The following is a 27,410-nucleotide window of genomic DNA, read 5'->3' as shown; positions in this document are numbered from 1 at the left end:
TTGCAGCTCTGCAATCTGCTTCCGGCACTTTGCGTGGTCTAGTGAGCTTTGTCTTTGCTCCGTGGTGGCAGCATGGAGTGCTCTTAATGCTGCCTTCAGGTCACTGCACTGCCTCTGCAATGCTTCTACCTGCTTCTCGGTTTCTTCTCGTACCAGGACTGCACGTTGCGTGTCCTGATAGGCCTTTTCATACTGGGACTGGAAGCTGCTTAGGTGCGCCAGACAGCACTGGTGTGCCCACTTGGCATCATCCACCTCTCCGTCTTTTGTTGCCAACTTCCTCCTTAACTCTACATTCTCTCTTTCTACCTCACTGACATCAACCTTGCTCATTCGATGTATGCCTTCTATCTCTTTCCGGAGCATCCTAACGACCTCCTCTGTGCCTCGCAATTGTGCCAAGCAGGACACGATTGCCATCGGCTTGCGAGCTTTTCCTAAGCTCTTTTTGTGAATCTCACTCAGGTTCTCCCACCAAGTATGTCCTATACTCCCGGGACCTGTTTCCTTGTTGTTACAGAATTCGCTCCAAAGGGGCCATCCTTTCCCTTTGAGGTACTTCCTAATTTCTTCCTCCCATACTGGACACTGTCCTACTCTACTGCTGCTGGTCGCTGCAGCCGCAAATTCTTCTGGGTTCATGAGGCCCTGCATTGCCATCTTTCTTATCCGAATGCTTCTTTTAAATTTGGGACAGGGGTATTAAGGCGGTGCTGTAAATACGGGTACGGCTTTCGCTAATTTCCGAAGTACAAACTTCCGACAGTTTTGTCGCAACAAAAAATCTATCAGTTTACCTTATAGCCCTGTTAGTTACGCATGCATACACACACTTCCGAATTATGAGGATTGATCAGAACTGCTTGAACACTTGTGGGTTTTTTCTGTTCCCAATTGGATTTCCAATTCAAATTTTTGGGTTCTCCCGGAGTGGTTAAGCCACTTCTAGATTAGGTCCCGTCAGAATGTCGGCAGTAATATGTTGCTAACTTTTGGTTGGTTCAATTGGCTCTGTTTTATAACCTTTGCTCTCGAGTCGCCAGGTATCTTTATGATGCCGCCACGAGGTTCAAGTCCAAGTAATGATCACTAACTCAACACACCAATTAGTAAGATTCAAAGCACATTTATTATACCCAGTAATCGCTACTTACACACAAATTTTACGTCTAAGCTACTTCTACAACTAACAGGCCTATACCTAACTTCGGACTGGCCCACCAGGTCAGGGGAACAAATGGCCTTTCATTCGGAATCTGAAACTGCGGGATTCAAAGCCGGTATGGACTGGTAGCTAGGAGCGCCTATCTCGTAGCGAGCGTTGACTTGAGACTTCCTTCAGGGATGCGGCAGCTTGGACCGTTCACTCTCAGGGGTTACTTCGCGTTGCTGAGTGACCCGGTCAAGGAGAACGATTTGAGCTTGGGGCTTAACTTTTATAGTCCCCAGGGGCTTCCCGCCTTTCGGGGCGGTCCCTGTACCTGGGTCTAGGTGATTGGACTTTGTTCCAATCGCTTGGTTCGATTTCTCCAATACTGGAGTGGTTCCCTGATCGATGGGCGGTCCTGAGGTGTCCGTTAACCTCTTTTGTGTTGGCTCCTGCTGGCGCCGGGGAGTCTGGCTTAGCTTTGTTTGTCCTAAATGTTGCGATTGTTCCCGGGGATTGCTTATTAGTATGTAGATGGCTGCTACATTATTATGCTGATGGTCGCTGGTATCGATGCTGTCTGGGCTTTTGCAGAGTTAAATACACAGCAAACCTGCACCTGCTGGTTTCTGCCTCTGTTGGCTGAATTTCCCTTCAGCCTTTGCTGTTCTCCATTTTAAATTGGGTGTTGGCCAACTTAGGTGGCTACAGTCCGGGGGCAGACGGGCAGGACAAGGGCAGCCCCAGAACGGGGACACACAATCCAGGGTTTGACATGGTGGTGCAGCAAGCGGTTGCCCCCCAGCGCCTCCCCTATCCTCCCATGCCAGCCCACCCCTGCTGAGGGTCCCCTCACCCTCAGCCGAGGGACCCCACCCCCCACCGAGTACAGGAACAGCAAGCCCTGCAGCCCTGGTCTCTTTGCCTGTGAGCAAAGATGGCTACTCACCTCCTCGGCTCCCCACAGAAGCCCTTCCGCCAGGTTCATGTTTGTCATAAGGAGTACTAATTGGCGCCCGCGTGACCACTTGCTGGGGAGGCCGCTGAATGACGGGAGGCGGTTGGAAATGGGGTGACTCTTGTTAATTGTATGGAAATGGGGCTGAAGTGGTGATAATTGGGTTCTCGGTGGGATACCGATTCCGCCTACGGGAGTGGGTCGGCTACATTGCAAACTGTTTGGTGCCTGGCGCGGTTCCTGTTTTTGGCCTCTCCTGCTATTCACTGGCCTCGTTTCGCTTGAGTGAGAGTGTGATGAGGCCAGAACAGCGCACCCAGTGAGTGAAAAAAGAGACATGGGACAGAATTCTCCATTCCTGAGACTAAGTGCTGACTCCAACTGAGAATCTGCGGACTTTTACGACGGAAAGATCGGCGCTGCACCTGGACCAATTCCGCTACCGTTAAGGGGCTAGCACCGGTGCCACGTGGAACACAATCGATTCCACTGAAAAACGGTGCGGGATTCGCCGGGTCCGTGATTGACACTCGGGAGGCTGACAAGCTGCAGCCACACAGACACATTCCACTCCCCACACACACTCATCCCAGCCAACAAGATGGCACTGGTTGTGCTGGACTGTGCCCATACAGCTGATGGGTCAGCTGGGGCAGAGGGCACCCAGTGGTGTGTCCTGAAGGGTCACCTATACGACCCGCGGCACTAGGTTCACAGCGGCCTGCGCAACTGCATGGCTGCTTTGCAGGCTGCGGCAATGGTTCTGTGCCCGTCCACCCTGACCCCATTGTCCACCTCCTGGCCACCCCCCGCTACTCCCCCCGGCCCTGGCAGAAGCCCCCCCCGGCCAGTGGCACAACTGTCAGCAAATTATGGCGATGTTGGACACTTTCCCTACCCTCTCTCTCCCTCAGCAGCCACCAAGCTGGTTGATGATTTTTAAAAGCACAAGTGAACCACGCCTTCGGGAACTCAGCCCATCGGAGGCCCTGGAGAATACCGGGCAGGGGCCGTTAATGATATGTAAACGGTGCCTTCTGTACGTACGGAGTGAAACTCATTGACGCCGTTTTCGAGGTGACGAAGAATCCCAATTTGGCGTCAAATCTGTGCCTACCACAATTTTGGCGTCGGAAGCTATTCTCTGCCAAATCACATTTCCTGATTTTGGCGATGGCTAACGGAGAATCCCGCCCGGAGAGTGAGAGACAGAGAGAGGAAGAAAGAGAGAGACAGAAAGGGAGAGAGAGAGACAAGGACAGAGAGAGAGACAGAGAGCGACAGAGACCGAGAGAGAGAGACAACAAGAGACGGAGAGAGAGAGAGAGAGAGAGTGAGAGACACACAAAGAGGGAGACAGCGAGGAAGAGAGAGAGACAGAGAGGTAGAGAGTGTGGTCGTCACCACTGATGTATATATTAGGTGCTTTGTGGTAAGGCCCCTGTACTACAGGTACGGGGATAGTTCCCTGCCTGCTGGCTCCGCCCAGTAGGCGGAGTATAAATATGTGTGCTCTCCGAACAGCAGCCATTTCGCCAGCTGCTGTAGGAGGCCACGCATCTCAGTGTAATAAAGCCTCGATGGCATCCAACTCTCGTCTTTGTGTAATTGATCGTGCATCAATTTATTACACTAAGTTTTCATAAGATGGACCTCCGCATCAAGCCGGATCGCCTGCAGCTGCATCCGCAAGCAGACAACGCCAAAAAGGACGTTGAACATTGGCTAGCCTCTTTCGAAGCTTACATCAGGTCTGCACCAGACCCAATTCCGGAAGATCCTCTACACGCGGCTGAGCTCCAACGTCTTTCCACTTATCCAGGACGCACCGACCTACAAAGACGCCATGGCGCTACTGAAGGAAAACTACGCTCAGCGGACTAACACACTCTACGCCAGACACATCCTCTCCACTCGTCGTCAACTTCCTGGTGAGTCAGTGGAAGATTTCTGGCGTGCTCTAATTCCCCTAGTCAGAGACTGTGACTGTCAGGCCGTCTCGGCCACGGAACACTTGAACTTGCTCAAGAGAGACGCTTTTGTTACGGGGATAGGGTCGGATTACATCCGCCAGTACCTCTTAGAAGGGGACACGCTCGACCCCGCGGCTGCTTCGGGAAGGCATCATCGAGGCCAGCAACAGCCCCTGGAGAGCCCAGGTGGTAGTTGTGAAACTGGGGAGAAACACAGGATGGTCGTGGACTACAGTCAGACCATCAGTAGGTACACGCAGCTCGACGTGTACCCCCTCCCACGCATATCTGATATGGTCAGTCAGATTGCACAGTACCGGGTCTTCTCAACTGTCGACCTAAAATCCGCCTACCACCAGCTCCCCATTCGCAAGGCGGACCGCCCATACACTGCCTTCGAGGCAGATGGCCACCTTTACCACTTTCTTAGGGTTCCCTTTGGCGTCACCAACGGGGTCTCGGTTTTCCAACGGGAGATGGACCGAATGGTTGACCGGTACGGGCTGCGGGCAACTTTCCCGTACCTAGACAATGTCACCATCTGCGGCCACGATCAGCAGGACCACGACGCCAACCTTGCCAAATTTCTCCACACCGCCACTCTCCTCAACCTAACCGACAACAAGGAGAAGTGCGTGTCCAGCACGAACCATTTAGCCATCCTCGGCTATGTGGTCCAGAACGGAGTCCTGGGGCCCGATCCCGACTGCCTGTGCCCCCTCATGGAACTCCCCCTCCCCCACTGCCCCAAGGCCCTCAAACGTTGCCTGGGGTTCTTTTCTTACTACGCCCAGTGGGTCCCAAATTATGCGGACAAGGCCCGCCCACTCATTCAATCCACTCTTTTACCCCTAAGGGCTAAGGCTCACCAGGCCTTCAACCGTATTAAGGCTGACATCGCACGCAGTCGACGAGACGTTACCATTTCAAGTCGAGAGCGACGCATCAGATGTCGCTCTAACCGCCACCCTCAACCAGGCAGGCAGGCTGTTGGCATTCTTTTCACAAACCCTTCATGCCTCCGAAATTCGGCATCCCTCGAAAAAGAGGCCCAAGCCATCGTTGAAGCTGTGCGGCATTGGAGGCATTACCTGGCCAGCAGGAGATTCACTCTCCTCATTGACCAACGGTCGGTAGCCTTCATATTTAACAACACACAGCGGGGCAAGATCAAGAACGATAAAATCTTGAGGTGGAGGATCGAGCTCTCCACCTACAACTACGAGATTTTGTATCGCCCCGGTAAGCTCAACGAGCCCCCCGATGCCCTATCCCGAGGTACATGTGCCAACGCACAGGTGGACCTACTCCGGACTCTGCACGACAACCTTTGTCACCCGGGAGTCACACGGTTGTACCATTTCATCAAGGCCCGCAATCTGCCCTACTCCGTCGAGGAAGTCAGGGCAATCACCAGGGACTGCCAGGTCTGCGCGGAGTGCAAACCGCACTTCTACCAGCCACACCGTGCGTGCCTGGTGAAGGCCTCCCGCCCCTTTGAACGCATCAGCGGGACTTCAAAGGGCCCCTCCCCTCCACCGACTGTAACACGTACTTTCTCAGTGTGGTCGATGAATATTTCAGATTCCCCTTCGCCATCCCATGCCCCGACATGATGTCCGCCACCATCATCAAAGCCCTCAACACCATCTTCGCTCTGTTCGACTTCCCCGCCTATGTCCACAGCGACCGGGGATCCTCATTCATGAGCGATGAGCTGTGTCAGTTCCTGCTCAGCAGGGGTATTGCCTCGAGCAGGACCAGCTACAACCCCCGGGGAAACGGGCAGGTGGAGAGGGAGAATGGGACGGTCTGGAGGGCCGTCCAGCAGGCCCTACGGTCCAGAAATCTCTCGGCCTCCCGCTGGCAGGAGGTCCTCCCCAACGCACTGCACGCCATTCGGTCGCTCCTATGCACTGCGACTAATGACACACCCCATGAACGTCTCTTTGCTTTCCCCAGGACGTCCACCTCCGGGGTGTCGCTCCCGACTTGGCTCGCAGCTCCAGGACCCGTACTCCTCCGTAAGCACGTACGACTCCACAAGGCGGACCCGTTGGTTGAGAGGGTACAGCTACTCCACGGCAACCCCCAGTATGCCTACGTAGCGTACCCCGACGGCTGCCAAGATACTGTCTCCCTCAGGGACCTGGCACCAGCTGGTTCCACACACACACCCCTCCGGCCCGGCGTCACCCTCCCCTCCCCCGGCGCACCCCCGCCCCAGAACAATCCGTCCTCCCCCTGCCCACGCCCGAGGATGAAGAGCATTTTGCACGCTCCCAGAGTCACCGACACCGGAATCACCGCCATCACTGCGGCGCTCCCAACGGCAGATCAAGGCTCCGGACCGACTGAACCTGTAGCTTGATCGGGACTCTGAACTCAATTTTTTTTCTGTACTTTAAAACATCTACTTGTATATAGTTCTCCACCACCCCCGCCGAACTCAATTTTAACAGGGGGTGAATGTGGTAGTCACCACTGATGTATATATTAGGTGCTTTGTGGTAAGGCCCTGTACTACAGGTACGGGGGTAGTTCCCTGTCTGCTGGCTCCGCCCAGTAGGCGGAGTATAAATATGTGTGCTCCTCGTACAGCAGCCATTTCGCCAGTTGCTGTAGGAGGCCACACATCTCAGTGTAATAAAGCCTCGATTGCATCCAACTCTCGTCTTTGTGTAATTGATCGTGCATCAGAGAGGTAGAGAGAGAGAGCGTGCAGAAAAAGTTGACGAGAATGCATCTGGGGAAGAGGAACATCAGTTATGTGGGGAAAATCGGGGCCTGTTCTCCCTGGGGAAGAGAGAAGGTCAAGAGGTGATTTGATCGAGGGGTTCCAAATCGGCAGGAGCGTCTCGGACAGAGTCGGGAGGGAGGAATGTGTTCCCATTGAATGTGGCGGAGCCGAGAAGGGGGTGGGGGTAGCAACGAGAGCGAGAGGAGGACACAGATTCAAGGGGGATCGGTGAAATATGCAATGGGGAGAGGGGCTGAGGAGAATCTTTTTCACACAATGAGTGGCCAGGGTGTGGAATGAGCCGTGTGTGAGTGTGGGGGAGGCTGGATCGATAGAGGAATTTGTTGGAGAAGGGGTGAGACTGTCATCTGGAGTGAGGGTTGTGTCGGGGGTAGGAGGGCGTGGGGTTAGGAGATGGAGGATTGAGGTTGGCAGGGTAGTAGCGACAGAGTTCTGGCACAATGTGACGGTGAAGCTTCAGTTTCATGATCCAAGGGTAGGCCAAAAGGTCAAAAGGCACGGGGAGCAGGGAGAGAGCAGTGGTTTCTGGAGGTCGGTTAACCTTCCTGATTTTGCGTTTCCTCAGGTGGTTCCACTGCGATATCAGTGGCAACGATGCCGAGAAGCTGTTGAAGGCACGAGGTGTACACGGAAGCTTCCTGGCTCGGCCGAGTAAGCAGAACCCAGGCGACTTCTCGCTCTCAATACGGTGAGGAAAATCCCTCCGACTGTCCTTCGCCACCTGCAGATGCTTCAACCTCCCAAACCCGCCTGCCCTCTGCCCCAGCCAGACCCCGTTAAAACCCTCCCTATCTCTGTAACCTCCTCCACCCCTACACACCTCCCTCTCTCTGTAACCTAATCCAACCCCCTACACCCCTCCCTATCACTATAACCTCCTCCAGCCCCTACACCCCTCCCTATCATAGTATCATAACCCAGCCGCCTACACCCCTCCCTATCTCTGTAACCTCCTCCAGCCCCTACACCCCTCCCTCTCTCTGTAACCTAATCCAGCCCCCTACACCGCTCCCTCTCTCTGTAACCTCCATCAGCCCCCTACACCCCTCCCTATCTCTGTAACCTAATCCAGCCCCCTACACCGCTCCCTATCTCTGTAACCTAATCCAGCCCTCGACACCCCTCCCTCTCTCCGTAACCTAATCCAGCCCCTACACACCTCACTATCTCTGTAAATTCCTCCAGACCCTACACCCCTCCCTATCTCTGTAACCTAATCCAACCCCCTACACCGCTCCCTCTCTCCGTAACCTAATCCAGCCCCTACACCCCTGTCTATCTCCGTAACCTAGTCCAGCCCCGACACCCCTCCTTCTCTCTGTAACCTAATCCAGCCCCTACACCCCTCCCTATCTCTGTAACCTCCTCCACCCCTACACCCCTCCCTCTCTCTGTAACCTCCTCCAGCCCCTACACCATTCACTATCTCTGTAACATAATCCAGCCCCCTACACCCCTCCCTATCTCTGTAACATGATCCAGCTCCCTACACCCCTCCCTATCTCTGTAACCTAATTCAGCGCCCTACACCCCTCCTTATCTCTGTAACCTAATCCAGCCCCCTAAACCGCTCCCTATCTCTGTAACCTAATCCAGCCCCCTACACACCTCCCTCTCTCTGTAACCTAATCCAGCCCCCTACACCCCTCCCTATCTCTGTAACATGATCCAGCTCCCTAGACCGCTCCCTATCTCTGTAACCTAATTCAGCCCCCTACACCCCTCCTTATCTCTGTAACATAATCCAGCCCCCTAAACCGCTCCCTATCTCTGTAACCTAATCCAGCCCCCTACACACCTCCCTCTCTCTGTAACCTAATCCAGCCGCCTACACCCCTCCCTATCTCTGTAACCTCCTCCAGCCCGTACACCCCTCCCTATCTCTGTAAACTCCTCCAGCCCCCTACACCGCTCCCTATCTCTGGAACCTAATTCAGCCCCCAACACCACTCCCTATCTCTATAATCTAATCCAGCCCCCCACACTACTTCTTATCTCTGTAACCTTATCCAGCCCCCTACACCCCTCCCTATCTATGTAACCTAATCCAGCCCCCTACATCGCTCCCTACCTCTGTAACCTCCCCACACCCTACACCCCTCCCTATCTCTGTAACTTAATCCAGCCCCCTACACCTCTCCCTATCTCTGTAACTTCCTCCAGCCCCCTACACCCCTCCCTCTCTCTGTAACATAATCCAGCCCCCACAATCCTTCCTATCTCTGTAACCTCCTCGAGCCCCTACAGCCCTCCCTATCTCTGTAACATAATCCAGCCCCCGACACCCCTCCCTATCGCTGTAACCTAATTCAGCCCCCCACACCGCTCCCTATCTCTGTAACCTAATTCAGCCCCCGACACCCCTCCCTATCTCTGTAACCTAATCCAGCCCTCTAAAACGCTCTCTATCTCTGTAACCTAATCCAGCCCCATACACTGCACACTCTCTCCGTAACCTGATCCAGCGCCTTACACCCCTCCCTATCTGTGTAACCTAATCCAGCCCCCTACACCCCTCCCTGTCCCTGTAACCTAATCCAGCCCCCTACACCGCTCCCTATCTCTGTAACCTAATCCAGCCTCCTACACCCCTCCCTCTCTCTGTAACGTAATCCAGCCCCCCACACCCCTCCCTATCTCTAACCTCCTCCAGCCAGTAACCCCTCGCTATCTCTGTAACCTCCTCCAGCCCCCTACACCGCTCCCTATCTCTACAACCTAATCCAGCCCCCTACACCCCTCCCTATCTCTGTAATCTAATCCAGCCCCCTACACCCCTCCCTATCTCTGTAACCTCCTCCAGCCCCCTACACCGCTCCCTATCTCTGTAACCTAATTCAGCCCCCGACACCGCTCCCGATCTCTGTAACCTAATCCAGCCCCCTACACCGCTCCCTATCTCTGTAACCTCCCCACACCCTACACCCCTGCCTATCTCTGTAACCTAATCCAGCCCCCTACACCCCTCCCTATCTCTGTAACCTCCTCCAGCCCCTACACCCCTCCCTATCTCTGTAACCACCTCCAGCCCCCTACACCGCTCCCTATCTCTGTAACCTCCTCCAGCCCCTACACCCCTCCCTCTCTCTGTAACATAATCCAGCCCCCTACACCTCTCACTATCTCTGTAACCTCCTCCAGCCCCCTACACCCCTCCCTATCTCTGTAACCTAATCCAGCCCCCTACACCGCTCCCTATCTCTGTAACCTAATCCAGCCCTCGACACCCCTCCCTCTCTCTGTAACCTAATCCAGCCCCTACACACCTCACTATCTCTGTAAATTCCTCCAGACCCTACACCCCTCCCTATCTCTGTAACCTAATCCAGCCCCCTACACCCCTCCCTATCTCTGTAACCTAATCCAGCCCTCGACACCCCTCCCTCTCTCTGTAACCTAATCCAGCCCCTACACACCTCACTATCTCTGTAAATTCCTCCAGACCCTACACCCCTCCCTATCTCTGTAACCTAATCCAACCCCCTACACCGCTCCCTCTCTCCATAACCTAATCCAGCCCCTACACCCCTGTCTATCTCCGTAACCTAGTCCAGCCCCGACACCCCTCCTTCTCTCTGTAACCTAATCGAGCCCCTACACCCCTCCCTATCTCTGTAACCTCCTCCACCCCTACACCCCTCCCTCTCTCTGTAACCTCCTCCAGCTCCTACACCATTCACTATCTCTGTAACATAATCCAGCCCCCTACACCCCTCCCTATCTCTGTAACATGATCCAGCTCCCTACACCCCTCCCTATCTCTGTAACCTAATTCAGCCCCCTACACCCCTCCTTATCTCTGTAACCTAATCCAGCCCCCTAAACCGCTCCCCATCTCTGTAACCTAATGCAGCCCCCTACACACCTCCCTCTCTCTGTAACCTAATCCAGCCCCCTACACCCCTCCCTATCTCTGTAACATGATCCAGCTCCCTACACCCCTCCCTATCTCTGTAACCTAATTCAGCCACCTACACCCCTCATTATCTCTGTAACCTAATCCAGCCCCCTACACACCTCCCTCTCTCTGTAACCTAATCCAGCCGCCTACACCCCTCCCTATCTCTGTAACCTCCTCCAGCCCGTACACCCCTCCCTATCTCTGTAAACTCCTCCAGCCCCCGACACCGCTCCCTATCTCTGGAACCTAATTCAGCCCCCAACACCACTCCCTATCTCTATAATCTAATCCAGCCCCCCACACTACTTCTTATCTCTGTAACCTCCTCCAGCCCCCTACACCCCTCCCTCTCTCTGTAACCTAATACAGCCCCCTACACCTCTCCCTATCTCTGTAACCTCCTCCAGCCCCCTACACCCCTCCCTCTCTCTGTAACATAATCCAGCCCCCTACACCCCTCCCTATCACTGTAAACTCCTCCAGCCCCTACAGCCCTCCCTATCTCTGTAACATAATCCAGCCCCCGACATCCCTCCCTATCGCTGTAACCTAATTCAGCCCCCTACACCGCTCCCTATCTCTGTAACCTAATTCAGCCCCCGACACCCCTCCCTATCTCTGTAACCTAATCCAGCCCCCTAAAACGCTCACTATCTCTGTAACCTAATCCAGCCCCATACACTGCACACTCTCTCTGTAACCTAATTCAGCGCCCTACACCCCTCCCTATCTCTGTAACCTAATCCAGCCCCCTACACCACTCCCTCTCTCCGTAACCTGATCCAGCCCCCTACTCCCCTCCCTATCTCTGTAACCTAATCCAGCCCCCTACACCCCTCCCTATCTCTGTAACCTAATCCAGTCCCCTACACCGCTCCCTATCTCTGTAACCTAATCCAGCCTCCTACACCCCTCCCTCTCTCTGTAACCTAATCCAGCCCCCCACACCCCTCCCTATCTCTAACCTCCTCCAGCCAGTAACCCCTCCCTATCTCTGTAATCTAATCCAGCCCCCTACAACCCTCCCTATCTCTGTAACCTCCTCCAGCCCCCTACACCGCTCCCTATCTCTGTAACCTAATTCAGCCCCCTACACCCCTCCCGATCTCTGTAACCTACTCCAGCCCCCTACACCGCTCCCGATCTCTGTAACCTAATCCAGCCCCCTACACCCTTCCCTATCTCTGTAACCTAATCCAGCCCCCTACACCGCTCCCTATCTCTGTAACCTCCCCACACCCTACACCCCTGCCTATCTCTGTAACCTAATCCAGCCCCCTACACCCCTCCCTATCTCTGTAACCTCCTCCAGCCCCCTACACCGCTCCCTATCTCTGTAACCTCCTCCAGCCCCTACACCCCTCCCTCCCTCTGTAACATAATCCAGCCCCCTACACCTCTCCCTATCTCTGTAACCTCCTCCAGCCCCCTACAACCCTCCCTATCACTGTAACCTAATCGAGCCCCCGACACCGATCCCTATCTCTGTAACCTAATCCAGCCCTCGACACTCCTCCCTCTCTCTGTAACCTAATCCAGCCCCTACACACCTCACTATCTCTGTAAATTCCTCCAGACCCTACACCCCTCCCTATCTCTGTAACCTAATCCAGCCCCTTACACCCCTCCCTATCTCTGTAACCTAATCCAGCCCCTACACCGCTCCCTATCTCTGTAACCACCTCCAGCCCCCTACACCCCTCCCTATCTCTGTGACCTAATCCAGCCCCCTACGCCCCTCCCTATCACTGTAACCTAATCCAGCCCCCTACACCCCTCCCTATCTCTGTAACCTAATCCAGCCCCTACACCGCTCCCTATCTCTGTAACCTCCTCCAGTCCCCTAACACCCCTCCCTATGTCTGTAACCTAATCCAGCCCCCTGCACCCCTCCCTATCTCTGTAACCTAATCCAGCCCCCTACACCCCTCCCTATCACTGTAACCTAATCCAGCCCCCTACACCCCTCCCTATCTCTGTAACATAACCAAGCCCCGACACCGCTCCCTCTCTCTGTAAGCTAATTCAACCCCCTACACCCATCCCTATCTCTGTAACTTAATACAGTCCCCTACACCCGCCCCCCCTATCACTGTAACCTCCAGCAGCCCCCTACACCCCTCCCTATCTCTGTAACCTAATCCAGCCCCCCACACCGCTCCCTATCTCTGTAACCTCCTCCAGCCCCCTACTCCTCTCCCTATCCCTGTAACCTAATCCAGCCCCTACACCTCTCCCTATCTCTGTAACCTCCTATAGCCCGTACTCCGCTCCCTATCTCTGTAACATAACCCAGCCCCCTACACCGCACCCTATCTCTGTAGCCTAATCCAGCTCCATACACCCCTCCCTATGTCTGTAACCTAATCCAGCCCCCTGCACCCCTCCCTATCTCTGTAACCTAATCCAGCCCCCTACACCCCTCCCTATCACTGTAACCTAATTCAGCCCCCTACACCCCTCCCTATCTCTGTAACATAACCAAGCCCCGACACCGCTCCCTCTCTCTGTAAGCTAATTCAACCCCCTACACCCATCCCTATCTCTGTAACTTAATACAGTCCCCTACACCCGCCCCCCCTATCACTGTAACCTCCAGCAGCCCCCTACACCCCTCCCTATCTCTGTAACCTAATCCAGCCCCCCACACCGCTCCCTATCTCTGTGACCTAATCCAGCCCCCTACACCCCTCCCTATCTCTGTAAACCCCTCCAGCCCCCTACACCCCTCCCTATCTCTGTGACCTAATCCAGCCCCCTACACCGCTCCCTATCTCTGTAACCTAATCCAGCCCCCTACACCCCTCCCTATCTCTGTGACCTAATCCAGCCCCCTACACCGCTCCCTATCTCTGTAACCTAATTCAGCCCCCTACACCCCTCCCGATCTCTGTAACCTAATCCAGCCCCCTACACCCTTCCCTATCTCTGTAACCTAATCCAGCCCCCTACACCGCTCCCAATCTCTGTAACCTCCCCACACCCTACACCCCTGCCTATCCCTGTAACCTAATCCAGCGCCCTACACCCCTCCCTATCTCTGTAACCTCCTCCAGCCCCTACACCCCTCCCTATCTCTGTAACCTCCTCCAGCCCCCTACACCGCTCCCTATCTCTGTAACCTCCTCCAGCCCCTACAACCCTCCCTCTCTCTGTAACATAATCCAGCCCCCTACACCTCTCCCTATCTCTGTAACCTCCTCCAGCCCCCTACACCGCTCCCTATCTCTGTAACCTAATCCAGCCCTCGACACCCCTCCCTATCTCTGTAACCACCTCCAGCCCCCTACACCCCGCCCTATCTCTGTAACCTAATCCAGCCCCCTACGCCCCTCCCTATCGCTGTAACCTAATCCAGCCCCCTACACCCCTCCCTATCTCTGTAACCTAATCCAGCCCCTACACCGCTCCCTATCTCTGTAACCTCCTCCAGCCCCCTAACACCCCTCCCTATGTCTGTAACCTAATCCAGCCCCCTGCACCCCTCCCTATCTCTGTAACCTAATCCAGCCCCCTACACCCCTCCCTATCACTGTAACCTAATCCAGCCCCCTACGCCCCTCCCTATCTCTGTAACCTAACCAAGCCCCTACACCGCTCCCTCTCTCTGTAATCTAATTCAACCCCCTACACCCATCCCTATCTCTGTAACTTAATACAGTCCCCTACACCCGCCCCCCCTATCACTGTAACCTCCAGCAGCCCCCTACACCCCTCCCTATCTCTGTAACCTAATCCAGCCCCCTACACCGCTCCCTCTCTCCGTAACCTAATACAGCCCCCTACTCCCCTCCCTATCTCTGGAACCTAATCCAGCCCCCTAAACCGCTCACTATCTCAGTAAACTAATCCAGCCCCCGACACTGCTCACTCTCTCTGTAACCTAATCCAGCCCCTAAACCCCACCCTATCTCAGTATCCTAACCCAGCCACCTACACCCCTCCCTATCTCTGTAACCTCCTCCGGCCCCCTACTCCCCTCCCTATCCCTGTAACCTAATCCAGCCCCTACACCTCTCCCTATCTCTGTAACCTCCTATAGCCCGTACTCCGCTCCCTATCTCTGTAACATAACCCAGCCCCCTACACCCCTCCCGATCTCTGTAACCTACTCCAGCCCCCTACACCGCTCCCGATCTCTGTAACCTAATCCAGCCCCCTACAACCTTCCCTATCTCTGTAACCTAATCCAGCCCCCTACACCGCTCCCTATCTCTGTAACCTCCCCACACCCTACACCCCTGCCTATCTCTGTAACCTAATCCAGCCCCCTACTCCCCTCCCTATCTCTGTAATCTAATCCAGCCCCCTACACCCCTCCCTATCTCTGTAACCTCCTCCAGCCCCCTACACCGCTCCCTATCTCTGTAACCTAATTCAGGCCCCTACACCCCTCCCGATCTCTGTAACCTACTCCAGCCCCCTACACCGCTCCCGATCTCTGTAACCTAATCCAGCCCCCTACACCCTTCCCTATCTCTGTAACCTAATCCAGCCCCCTACACCGCTCCCTATCTCTGTAACCTCCCCACACCCTACACCCCTGCCTATCTCTGTAACCTAATCCAGCCCCCTACACCCTTTCCCATTCTCTGTAACCTCCTCCAGCCCCTACACCCCTCCCTATCTCTGTAACCTCCTCCACCCCCGTACACCGCTCCCTATCTCTGTAACCTCCTCCAGCCCCTACAACCCTCCCTCTCTCTGTAACATAATCCAGCCCCCTACACCTCTCCCTATTTCTGTAACCTCCTCCAGCCCCCTACACCGCTCCCTATCTCTGTAACCTAATCCAGCCCCCTACACCGCTCCCTATCTCTGTAACCTAATCCAGCCCTCAACACCCCTCCCTCTCTCTGTAACCTAATCCAGCCCCAAAACACCTCACTATCTCTGTAAATTCCTCCAGACCCTACACCCCTCCCTATCTCTGTAACCTAATCCAGCCTCCTACACCCCTCCCTATCTCTGTAACCTAATCCAGCCCCTACGCCGCTCCCTATCTCTGTAACCACCTCCAGCCCCCTACACCGCGCCCTATCTCTGTAACCTAATCCAGCCCCCTAAACCTCTCACTATCTCAGTAAACTAATCCAGCCCCCTACACTGCTCACTCTCTCTGTAACCTAATCCAGCCCCTAAACCCCACCCTATCTCAGTATCCTAACCCAGCCACCTACACCCCTCCCTATCTCTGTAACCTCCTCCGGCCCCCTACTCCCCTCCCTATCCCTGTAACCTAATCCAGCCCCTACACCTCTCCCTATCTCTGTAACCTCCTATAGCCCGTACTCCGCTCCCTATCTCTGTAACATAACCCAGCCCCCTACACCGCTCCCTATCTCTGTAGCCTAATCCAGCTCCATACACCCCTCCCTATGTCTGTAACCTAATCCAGCCCCTACACCCCTCCCTATCTCTGTAACCTCCTCCAGCCCCCTACACCGCTCCCTATCTCTGTAACCTCCTCCAGCCCCTACAACCCTCCCTCTCTCTGTAACATAATCCAGCCCCCTACACCTCTCCCTATCTCTGTAACCTCCTCCAGCCCCCTACACCGCTCCCTATCTCTGTAACCTAATCCAGCCCCCTACACCGCTCCCTATCTCTGTAACCTAATCCAGCCCTCGACACCCCTCCCTCTCTCTGTAACCTAATCCAGCCCCAACACACCTCACTATCTCTGTAAATTCCTCCAGACCCTACACCCCTCCCTATCTCAGTAACCTCCTCCAGCCCCCTACACCCCTCCCTATCTCTGTAACCTAATCCAGCCCCTACACCGCTCCCTATCTCTGTAACCTCCTCCAGCCCCCTAACACCCCTCCCTATGTCTGTAACCTAATCCAGCCCCCTGCACCCCTCCCTATCTCTGTAACCTAATCCAGCCCCCTACACCCCTCCCTATCACTGTAACCTAATCCAGCCCCCTACGCCCCTCCCTATCTCTGTAACCTAACCAAGCCCCTACACCGCTCCCTCTCTCTGTAATCTAATTCAACCCCCTACACCCATCCCTATCTCTGTAACTTAATACAGTCCCCTACACCCGCCCCCCCTATCACTGTAACCTCCAGCAGCCCCCTACACCCCTCCCTATCTCTGTAACCTAATCCAGCCCCCTACACCGCTCCCTCTCTCCGTAACCTAATCCAGCCCCCTACTCCCCTCCCTATCTCTGGAACCTAATCCAGCCCCCTAAACCGCTCACTATCTCAGTAAACTAATCCAGCCCCCGACACTGCTCACTCTCTCTGTAACCTAATCCAGCCCCTAAACCCCACCCTATCTCAGTATCCTAACCCAGCCACCTACACCCCTCCCTATCTCTGTAACCTCCTCCGGCCCCCTACTCCCCTCCCTATCCCTGTAACCTAATCCAGCCCCTACACCTCTCCCTATCTCTGTAACCTCCTATAGCCCGTACTCCGCTCCCTATCTCTGTAACATAACCCAGCCCCCTACACCCCTCCCGATCTCTGTAACCTACTCCAGCCCCCTACACCGCTCCCGATCTCTGTAACCTAATCCAGCCCCCTACAACCTTCCCTATCTCTATAACCTAATCCAGCCCCCTACACCGCTCCCTATCTCTGTAACCTCCCCACACCCTACACCCCTGCCTATCTCTGTAACCTAATCCAGCCCCCTACTCCCCTCCCTATCTCTGTAATCTAATCCAGCCCCCTACACCCCTCCCTATCTCTGTAACCTCCTCCAGCCCCCTACACCGCTCCCTATCTCTGTAACCTAATTCAGGCCCCTACACCCCTCCCGATCTCTGTAACCTACTCCAGCCCCCTACACCGCTCCCGATCTCTGTAACCTAATCCAGCCCCCTACACCCTTCCCTATCTCTGTAACCTAATCCAGCCCCCTACACCGCTCCCTATCTCTGTAACCTCCCCACACCCTACACCCCTGCCTATCTCTGTAACCTAATCCAGCCCCCTACACCCCTCCCTATCTCTGTAACCTCCTCCAGCCCCTACACCCCTCCCTATCTCTGTAACCTCATCCAGCCCCCTACACCGCTCCCTATCTCTGTAACCTCCTCCAGCCCCTACAACCCTCCCTCTCTCTGTAACATAATCCAGCCCCCTACACCTCTCCCTATTTCTGTAACCTCCTCCAGCCCCCTACACCGCTCCCTATCTCTGTAACCTAATCCAGCCCCCTACACCGCTCCCTATCTCTGTAACCTAATCCAGCCCTCAACACCCCTCCCTCTCTCTGTAACCTAATCCACCCCCAAAACACCTCACTATCTCTGTAAATTCCTCCAGACCCTACACCCCTCCCTATCTCTGTAACCTAATCCAGCCCCCTACACCGCTCCCTATCTCAGTAAACTAATCCAGCCCCCTACACTGCTCACTCTCTCTGTAACCTAATCCAGCCCCTAAACCCCACCCTATCTCAGTATCCTAACCCAGCCACCTACACCCCTCCCTATCTCTGTAACCTCCTCCGGCCCCCTACTCCCCTCCCTATCCCTGTAACCTAATCCAGCCCCTACACCTCTCCCTATCTCTGTAACCTCCTATAGCCCGTACTCCGCTCCCTATCTCTGTAACATAACCCAGCTCCCTACACCGCTCCCTATCTCTGTAGCCTAATCCAGCTCCATACACCCCTCCCTATGTCTGTAACCTAATCCAGCCCCCTACACCGCTCCCTATCTTTGTAACCTAATCCAGCCCCCTACACCCCTCCCTGTCTCTGTAACCTCCCCCAATCCCTGCACCCCTCCCTATCTCTGTAACCTCCCCCACACCCTACACCGCACCCTATCTCTGTAACCCAATCCAGCCCCCTACACCCCTCCCTATCTCTGTAACCTAATCCAACCCCCTACACCCCTCCCTATCTCTGTAACCTAGTCCAGCCCCCTACACTGTTCACTATCTCTGAAACCTAATCCAGCCCCCAACACCCCTCCCTATATCTGTAACCTAATCCAGCCCCCTAAAACGCTCACTATCTCTGTAACCTAATCCAGCCCCATACACTGCACACTCTCTCTGTAACCTAATTCAGCGCCCTACTCCACTCCCTATCTCTGTAACCTAAGCCAGCCCCCTACACCGCTCCATCTCTCCGTAACCAAATCCAGCCCCCTACTCCCCTCCCTATCTCTGTAACCTAATCCAGCCCCCTAAACCGCTCACTATCTCTGTAACCTAATCCAGCCCCCTACACTGCTCACTCTCTGTAACCTAATCCAGCCCCGACACCCCTTCCTATCTCAGTATCCTAACCCAGCCCCCTACACCCCTCCCTATCTCTGTAACCTCCTCCGGCCCCCTACTCCACTCCCTATCCCTGTAACCTAATCCAGCCCCTACACCCCTCCCTATCTCTGTAACCTCTTCCAGCCCCCTACTCCACTCCCTATCCCTGTAACCTAATCCAGCCCCTACACCTCTCCCTATCTCTGTAAACTCCTCCAGCCCGTACTCCGCTCCCTATCTCTGTAACCTAATCCAGCCCCCTACACCGCTCCCTATCTCTGCAGCCTAATCCAGCTCCCTACACCCCTCCCTATCTCTGTAACCTAATCCAGCCCCCTACACCGCTCCCGATCTCTGTAACCTCCCCCACACCGCACCCTATCTCTGTTACCTAATCCAGCCCCCTACACCCCTCCCTATCTCTGTAACCTAATCCAACCCCCTACACCCTCCTATCTCTGTAACCTCCTCCAGCCCCCTAAACCGCTCACTATCTCTGTAACCTAATTCAGCCCCTACCATGCTCACTCTCTCTGTAACCTAATTCAGCGCCCTACTCCCCTCCCTATCTCTGTAACCTAATCCAGCCCCCTACACCGCTCCCTCTCTCCGTAACCTAATCCAGCCCCCTACTCCCCTCCCTATCTCTGTAACCTAATCCACCCCCTACACCGCTCCCTCTCTCCGTAACCTAATCCAGCCCCCTACTCCCCTCCCTATCTCTGTACCCAAATCCAGCCCCCTACAGCCCTCCCGATCTCTGTAACCTCCTCCAGCCCCCTACACCTCTCCCTATCTCTGTAACCTCCTCCAGCCCCTATTCCACTCCCTATCTCTGTAACCTCCTCCAGCCCCCTACAACCCTCCCTATCTCTGTAACCTCCTCCAGCCCCTACACCACTCCCTATCTCTGTAACGTAATCCAGCCTCCTACACCCCTCCCTATCTCTGTAACCTAATCCAGCCTCCTACACCGCTCCCTATCTCTGTAACCTAATCCAGCCCCTACATCTCTCCCTAAATCTGTAACCTCCCCACACCCTACACCCCTCCCTATCTCTGTAACCTAATCCAGCCCCTACACCCCTCCCTATCTCTGTCACCTAATCCAGCCCCTACACCCGCCCCCCCTATCACTGTAACCTCCAGCAGCCCCCTACACCCCTCCCTATCTCTGTAACCTAATCCAGCCCCCCACACCGCTCCCTATCTCTGTAACCTCCTCCAGCCCCCTACTCCCCTCCCTATCTCTGTAACCTAATCCAGCCCCTCCACCCCTCCCTATCTCTGTAACCTCCTCCAGCCCCCTACTCCCCTCCCTATCTCTGTAACCTAATCCAGCCCCTACACCCCTCCCTATCTCTGTAACCTCCTCCAGCCCCCTACTCCCCTCCCTATCTCTGTAACCTAATCCAGCCCCTACACCCCTCCCTCTCTCCGTAACCTAATCCAGCCCCCTACTCCCCTCCCTATCTCTGGAACCTAATCCAGCCCCTAAACCCCACCCTATCTCAGTATCCTAACCCAGCCACCTACACCCCTCCCTATCTCTGTAACCTCCTCCGGCCCCCTACTCCCCTCCCTATCCCTGTAACCTAATCCAGCCCCTACACCTCGCCCTATCTCTGTAACCTCCTATCGCCCGTACTCCGCTCCCTATCTCTGTAACATAACCCAGCCCCCTACACCGCTCCCTATCTCTGTAGCCTAATCCAGCTCCATACACCCCTCCCTATGTCTGTAACCTAATCCAGCCCCCTACACCGCTCCCTATCTTTGTAACCTAATCCAGCCCCCTACACCCCTCCCTGTCTCTGTAACCTCCCCCAACCCCTGCACCCCTCCCTATCTCTGTAACCTCCCCCACACCCTACACCGCACCCTATCTCTGTAACCCAATCCAGCCCCCTACACCCCTCCCTATCTCTGTAACCTAATCCAACCCCCTACACCCCTCCCTATCTCTGTAACCTAATCCAGCCCCCTACACCCCTCCCTATCTCTGTAACCCAATCCAGCCCCCTACACCCCTCCCTATCTCTGTAACCTAATCCAGCCCCCTACACCCCTCCCTATCTCTGTAACCTAATCCAACCCCCTACACCCCTCCCTATCTCTGTAACCTAGTCCAGCCCCCTACACTGTTCACTATCTCTGAAACCTAATCCAGCCCCCTACACCCCTCCCTATATCTGTAACCTAATCCAGCCCCATACACTGCACACTCTCTCTGTAACCTAATTCAGCGCCCTACTCCCCTCCCTATCTCTGTAACCTAAACCAGCCCCCTACACCGCTCCCTCTCTCCGTAACCTAATCCAGCCCCCTACTCCCCTCCCTATCTCTGTAACCTAATCCAGCCCCCTACACTGCTCACTCTCTCTGTAACCTAATCCAGCCCCTACACCCCTTCCTATCTCAGTATCCTAACCCAGCCCCCTACACCCCTCCCTATCTCTGCAACCTCTTCCAGCCCCTTACTCCACTCCCTATCTCTGTAACCTAATCCAGCCCCCTACACCCCTCCCTATCTCTGTAATCTAATCCAGCCCCCTACACCCCTCCCTATCTCTGTAACCTCCTCCAGCCCCCTACACCGCTCCCTATCTCTGTAACCTAATTCAGGCCCCTACACCCCTCCCGATCTCTGTAACCTACTCCAGCCCCCTACACCGCTCCCGATCTCTGTAGCCTAATCCAGCCCCCTACACCCTTCCCTATCTCTGTAACCTAATCAAGCCCCCTACACCGCTCCCTATCTCTGTAACCTCCCCACACCCTACACCCCTGCCTATCTCTGCAACCTAATCCAGCCCCCTACACCCCTCCCTATCTCTGTAACCTCCTCCAGCCCCTACACCCCTCCCTATCTCTGTAACCTCCTCCAGCACCCTACACCGCTCCCTATCTCTGTAACCTCCTCCAGCCCCTACAACCCTCCCTCTCTCTGTAACATAATCCAGCCCCCTACACCTCTCCCTATTTCTGTAACCTCCTCCAGCCCCCTACACCGCTCCCTATCTCTGTAACCTAATCCAGCCCCCTACACCGCTCCCTATCTCTGTAACCTAATCCAGCCCTCGTCACCCCTCCCTCTCTTTGTATGCTAATCCAGCCCCAAAACACCTCACTATCTCTGTAAATTCCTCCAGACCCTACACCCCTCCCTATCTCTGTAACCTAATCCAGCCCCCTACACCGCTCCCTCTCTCCGTAACCTAATCCAGCCCCCTACTCCCCTCCCTATCTCTGGAACCTAATCCAACCCTCTACACCCCTCCCTCTCTCCGTAACCTAATCCAGCCCCCTACTCCTCTCCCTATCTCTGTAACCTAATCCAGCCCCCTAAACCGCTCACTATCTCAGTAAACTAATCCAGCCCCCTACACTGCTCACTCTCTCTGTAACCTAATCCAGCCCCTAAACCCCACCCTATCTCAGTATCCTAACCCAGCCACCTACACCCCTCCCTATCTCTGTAACCTCCTCCGGCCCCCTACTCCCCTCCCTTTCCCTGTAACCTAATCCAGCCCCTACACCTCTCCCTATCTCTGTAACCTCCTATAGCCCGTACTCCGCTCCCTATCTCTGTAACATAACCCAGCCCCCTACACCGCTCCCTATCTCTGTAGCCTAATCCAGCTCCATACACCCCTCCCTATGTCTGTAACCTAATCCAGCCCCCTACACCGCTCCCTATCTTTGTAACCTAATCCAGCCCCCTACACCCCTCCCTGTCTCTGTAACCTCCCCCAACCCCTGCACCCCTCCCTATCTCTGTAACCTCCCCCACACCCTACACCGCACCCTATCTCTGTAACCCAATCCAGCCCCCTACACCCCTCCCTATCTCTGTAACCTAATCCAACCCCCTACACCCCTCCCTATTTCTGTAACCTAGTCCAGCCCCCTACACTGTTCACTATCTCTGAAACCTAATCCAGCCCCCAACACCGCTCCCTATATCTGTAACCTAATCCAGCCCCCTAAAACGCTCACTATCTCTGTAACCTAATCCAGCCCCATACACTGCACACTCTCTCTGTAACCTAATTCAGCGCCCTACTCCCCTCCCTATCTCTGTAACCTAAGCCAGCCCCCTACACCGCTCCCTCTCTCCGTAACCAAATCCAGCCCCCTACTCCCCTCCCTATCTCTGTAACCTAATCCAGCCCCCTAAACCGCTCACTATCTCTGTAACCTAATCCAGCCCCGACACCCCTTCCTATCTCAGTATCCTAACCCAGCCCCCTACACCCCTCCCTATCTCTGTAACCTCTTCCAGCCCCCAATCCACTCCCTATCCCTGTAACCTAATCCAGCCCCTACACCTCTCCCTATCTCTGTAAACTCCTCCAGCCCGTACTCCGCTCCCTATCTCTGTAACCTAATCCAGCCCCCTACACCGCTCCCTATCTCTGTAGCCTAATCCAGCTCCCTACACCCCTCCCTATCTCTGTTACCTAATCCAGCCCCCTACACCCCTCCCTATCTCTGTAACCTAATCCAACCCCCTACACCCTCCTATCTCTGTAACCTCCTCCAGCCCCCTAAACCGCTCACTATCTCTGTAACCTAATCCACCCCCTACCATGCTCACTCTCTCTGTAACCTAATTCAGCGCCCTACTCCCCTCCCTATCTCTGTAACCTAATCCAGCCCCCTACACCGCTCCCTCTCTCCGTAACCTAATCCAGCCCCCTACTCCCCTCCCTATCTCTGTAACCTAATCCACCCCCTACACCGCTCCCTCTCTCCGTAACCTAATCCAGCCCCCTACTCCCCTCCCTATCTCTGTACCCAAATCCAGCCCCCTACAGCCCTCCCGATCTCTGTAACCTCCTCCAGCCCCCTACACCTCTCCCTATCTCTGTAACCTCCTCCAGCCCCTACACCACTCCCTATCTCTGTAACGTAATCCAGCCTCCTACACCCCTCCCTATCTCTGTAACCTCCTCCAGCCCCTACACCGCTCCCTATCTCTGTAACCTAATCCAGCCCCCTACACCGCTCCCTATCTCTGTAACCTAATCCAGCCCCTACATCTCTCCCTAAATCTGTAACCTCCCCACACCCTACACCCCTCCCTATCTCTGTAACCTAATCCAGCCCCTACACCCCTTCCTATCTCTGTAACCTAATCCAGCCCCATACACTGCACATTCTCACTGTAACCTCCTCCAGCCTCCTACACCCCTCCCTATCTCTGTAACCTAATCCAGCCCCCTACACCGCTCCCTCTCTCCGTAACCTAATCCAGCCCCCTACTCCCCTCCCTATCTCTGTAACCTAATCCTGCCCCCTAAACCGCTCACTATCTCTGTAACCTAATCCAGACCCCAACACTGCTCACTCTCTCTGTAACCTAATTCAGCGCCCTACTCCCCTCCCTATCTCTGGAATCTAATCCAGCCCCCAACACCGCTCCCTCTCTCCGTAACCTAATCCAGCCCCCTACACCGCTCACTATCTCTGTAACCTAATCCAGCCACTACACCCCTCCCTATCTCAGTATCCTAACCCAGCCACCTACACCCCTCCCTATCTCTGTAACCTCCTCCAGCCCCCTACACCCCTCCCTATCCCTGTAACCTAATCCAGCCCCTACACCTCTCCCTATCTCTGTAACCTGCTCCAGCCCGTACTCCACTCCCGATCTCTGTAACCTAATCCAGCTCCCTACACCCCTCCCTATTTTTGTAACCTAATCCAGCCCCCTACACCCCTCCCTATCTCTGTAACCTAATCCAACCCCCTACACTGTTCACTGTCTCTTAAACCTAATCCAGCCCCCTACACCCCTCCCCATCTTTTTAACCTAATCCAGCCCCCTAAACCGCTCACTATCTCTGTAACCTAATCCAGCCCCATACACTGCACATTCTCTCTATAACCTTATCCAACCCCCTACAGCCCTCCCTATCTCTGTAACGTAGTCCAGCCCCCTACACCGCTCCCTCTCTCCGTAACCTAATCCAGCCCCCTACTCCCCTCCCTATCTCTGTACCCTAATCCAGCCCCCTACAGCCCTCCCTATCTCTGTAACTTAATCCAGCCCCCTAAACCCCTTCCTATCTCTGCAACCTCCTCCAGCCCCCTGCACCTCTCCCTCTCTCTGTAACCTAATCCAGCCCCCTGCACCGCTCCCTATCTCTGTAACCTAATCCAGCCCCCTACACCCCTCCCTATCTCTGTAGCCTCCTACAGCCCCTACACCCCACCCTATCTCTGTAACCTCCTCCAGCCCCCTACACCGCTCCCGATCTCTGTAACCTCCTCCAGCCCCTACACCACTCCCTATCTCTGTAACGTAATCCAGCCCCCTACACCCCTCCCTATCTCTGTAACCTCCTCCAGCCCCTACACCGCTCCCTATCTCTGTAACCTAATCCAGCCCCCTACACCGCTCCCTCTCTCCGTAACCTAATCCAGCCCCCTACTCCCCTCCCTATCTCTGTAACCTAATTCAGCGCCCTACTCCCCTCCCTATCTCTGTAACCTAATCCAGCCCCCTACACCGCTCCCTATCTCTGTAACCTAATCCAGCCCCCTACACCCCTCCCTGTCTCTGTAACCTCCCCCAACCACTACACCCCTCCCTATCTCTGTAACCTCCCCCACACCGCACCCGATCTCTGTAACCTAATCCAGCCCCCTACACCCCTCCCTATCTCTGTAACCTCCTCCAGCCCCCTAAACCGCTCACTATCTCTGTAACCTGATCCACCCCCTACACTGCCCACTCTCCCTGTAACCTAATTCAGCGCCCTACTCCCCTCCCTATCTCTGTAACCTAATCCAGCCCCCTACACCCCTCCCTATCTCTGTAACATAATCCAGCCCCCTACACCCCTCCCTATCTCTGTAACCTAATCCAGCCCCTACACCGCTCCCTATCTCTGTAACCTCCTCCAGCCCCCTACACCCCTCCCTATCTCTGTAACCTAATCCAGCGCCCTACACCCCTCCCTATCTCTGTAACCTAATCCAGCCGCCTACGCCCCTCCCTATCTCTGTGACCTAATCCAGCCCCCTACACCGCTCCCTCTCTCCGTAACCTAATCCAGCCCCCTACTCCCCTCCCTATCTCTGTAACCTAATTCAGCGCCCTACTCCCCTCCCTATCTCTGTAACCTAACCCAGCCCCCAACACCGCTCCCTCTCTCCGTAACCTAATCCAGCCCCCTACTCCCCTCCCTATCTCTGTAACCTAATCCAGCCCCCTAAACCGCTCACTATCTCTGTAACCTAATCCAGCCCCCTTCACTGCTCACTCTCTCTCTGACTTAATCCAGCCCCTACACCCCTACCTATCTGAGTATCCTAACCCAGCCCCCTACACCCCTCCCTATCTCTGTAACCTAATCCAGCCGCCTACGCCCCTCCCTATCACTGTAACCTAATCCAGCCCCCTACACCGCTCCCTCTCTCCGTAACCTAATCCAGCCCCCTACTCCCCTCCCTATCTCTGTAACCTAATTCAGCCCCCTACTCCCCTGCCTATCTCTGTAACCTAATTCAGCGCCCTACTCCCCTCCCTATCTCTGTAACCTAATCCAGCCCCCAACACCGCTCCCTCTCTCCGTAACCTAATCCAGCCCCCTACTCCCCTCCCTATCTCTGGAACCTAATCCAGCCCCCTAAACCGCTCACTATCTCTGTAACCAATCCAGCCCCCTTCACTGCTCCCTCTCTCCGTAACCTAATCCAGCCCCCTACTCCCCTCCCTATCCCTGTAACCTAATCCAGCCCCTACACCTCTCCCTATCTCTGTAACCTCCTCCAGCCCCCTACACCCCTCCCTATCTCTGTAGCCTAATCCAGCTCCCTACATCCCTCCCTATTTTTGTAACCTAATCCAGCCCCCTACACCCCTCCCTGTGTCTGTAACCTCCCCCAACCCCTACACCCCTCCCTATCTCTGTAACCTCCCCCACACCCTCCACCGCATCCTATCACTGTCAACCAATCCAGCCCCCTACACCCCTCCCTATCTCTGTAACCTAATCCAGCGCCCTTAACCGCTCCCTATCTCTGTAGCCGAATCCAGCTCCCTACACCCCTCCCTATCTCTGTAACCTAATCCAGCCCCCTACACCGCTCCCTATCTCTGTAACCTAATCCAGCCCCCTACTCCCCTCCCTATCTCTGTAACCTAATCCAACCCCCGACACCCGTCCTATCTCTGTAACCTCCTCCAGCCCCCTAAACCGCTCACTATCTCTGTAACCTAATCCACCCCTACACTGCTCACTCTCCCTGTAACCTAATTCAGCTCCCACCTCCCCTCCCTATCTCTGTAACCTAATCCACCCCTACACTGCTCACTCTCCCTGTAACCTAATTCAGCTCCCACCTCCCCTCCCTATCTCTGTAACCTAATCCAGCCCCCTACACCACTCCCTCTCTCCGTAACCTAATCCACCCCGTACACCG

The 27,410-nt window shown here is 55.1% G+C and overlaps 1 protein-coding gene across 3 annotated transcripts in view; it reads left to right on the top strand.

Annotated features, from left to right (window-relative positions):
* LOC140392919 (tyrosine-protein phosphatase non-receptor type 6-like) overlaps positions 1-27,410 on the top strand; it is a 157,726-nt gene that overhangs the window by 35,784 nt on the left and 94,532 nt on the right. For all 3 annotated transcript variants that reach the window (XM_072478695.1, XM_072478696.1, XM_072478697.1), the window contains exon 2: positions 7,405-7,527. In XM_072478695.1, coding sequence (XP_072334796.1) covers positions 7,405-7,527 — 123 coding nt within the window. The remainder of the gene's footprint in view (positions 1-7,404; positions 7,528-27,410) is intronic.

This window comes from Scyliorhinus torazame, chromosome 16 (assembly GCF_047496885.1).
Source record: "Scyliorhinus torazame isolate Kashiwa2021f chromosome 16, sScyTor2.1, whole genome shotgun sequence".
Lineage (NCBI taxonomy): Eukaryota > Metazoa > Chordata > Chondrichthyes > Carcharhiniformes > Scyliorhinidae > Scyliorhinus > Scyliorhinus torazame.
The sequence above is the reverse complement of the archived record's forward strand: the minus strand, read 5'-3'. Positions and strand labels throughout refer to the sequence as shown.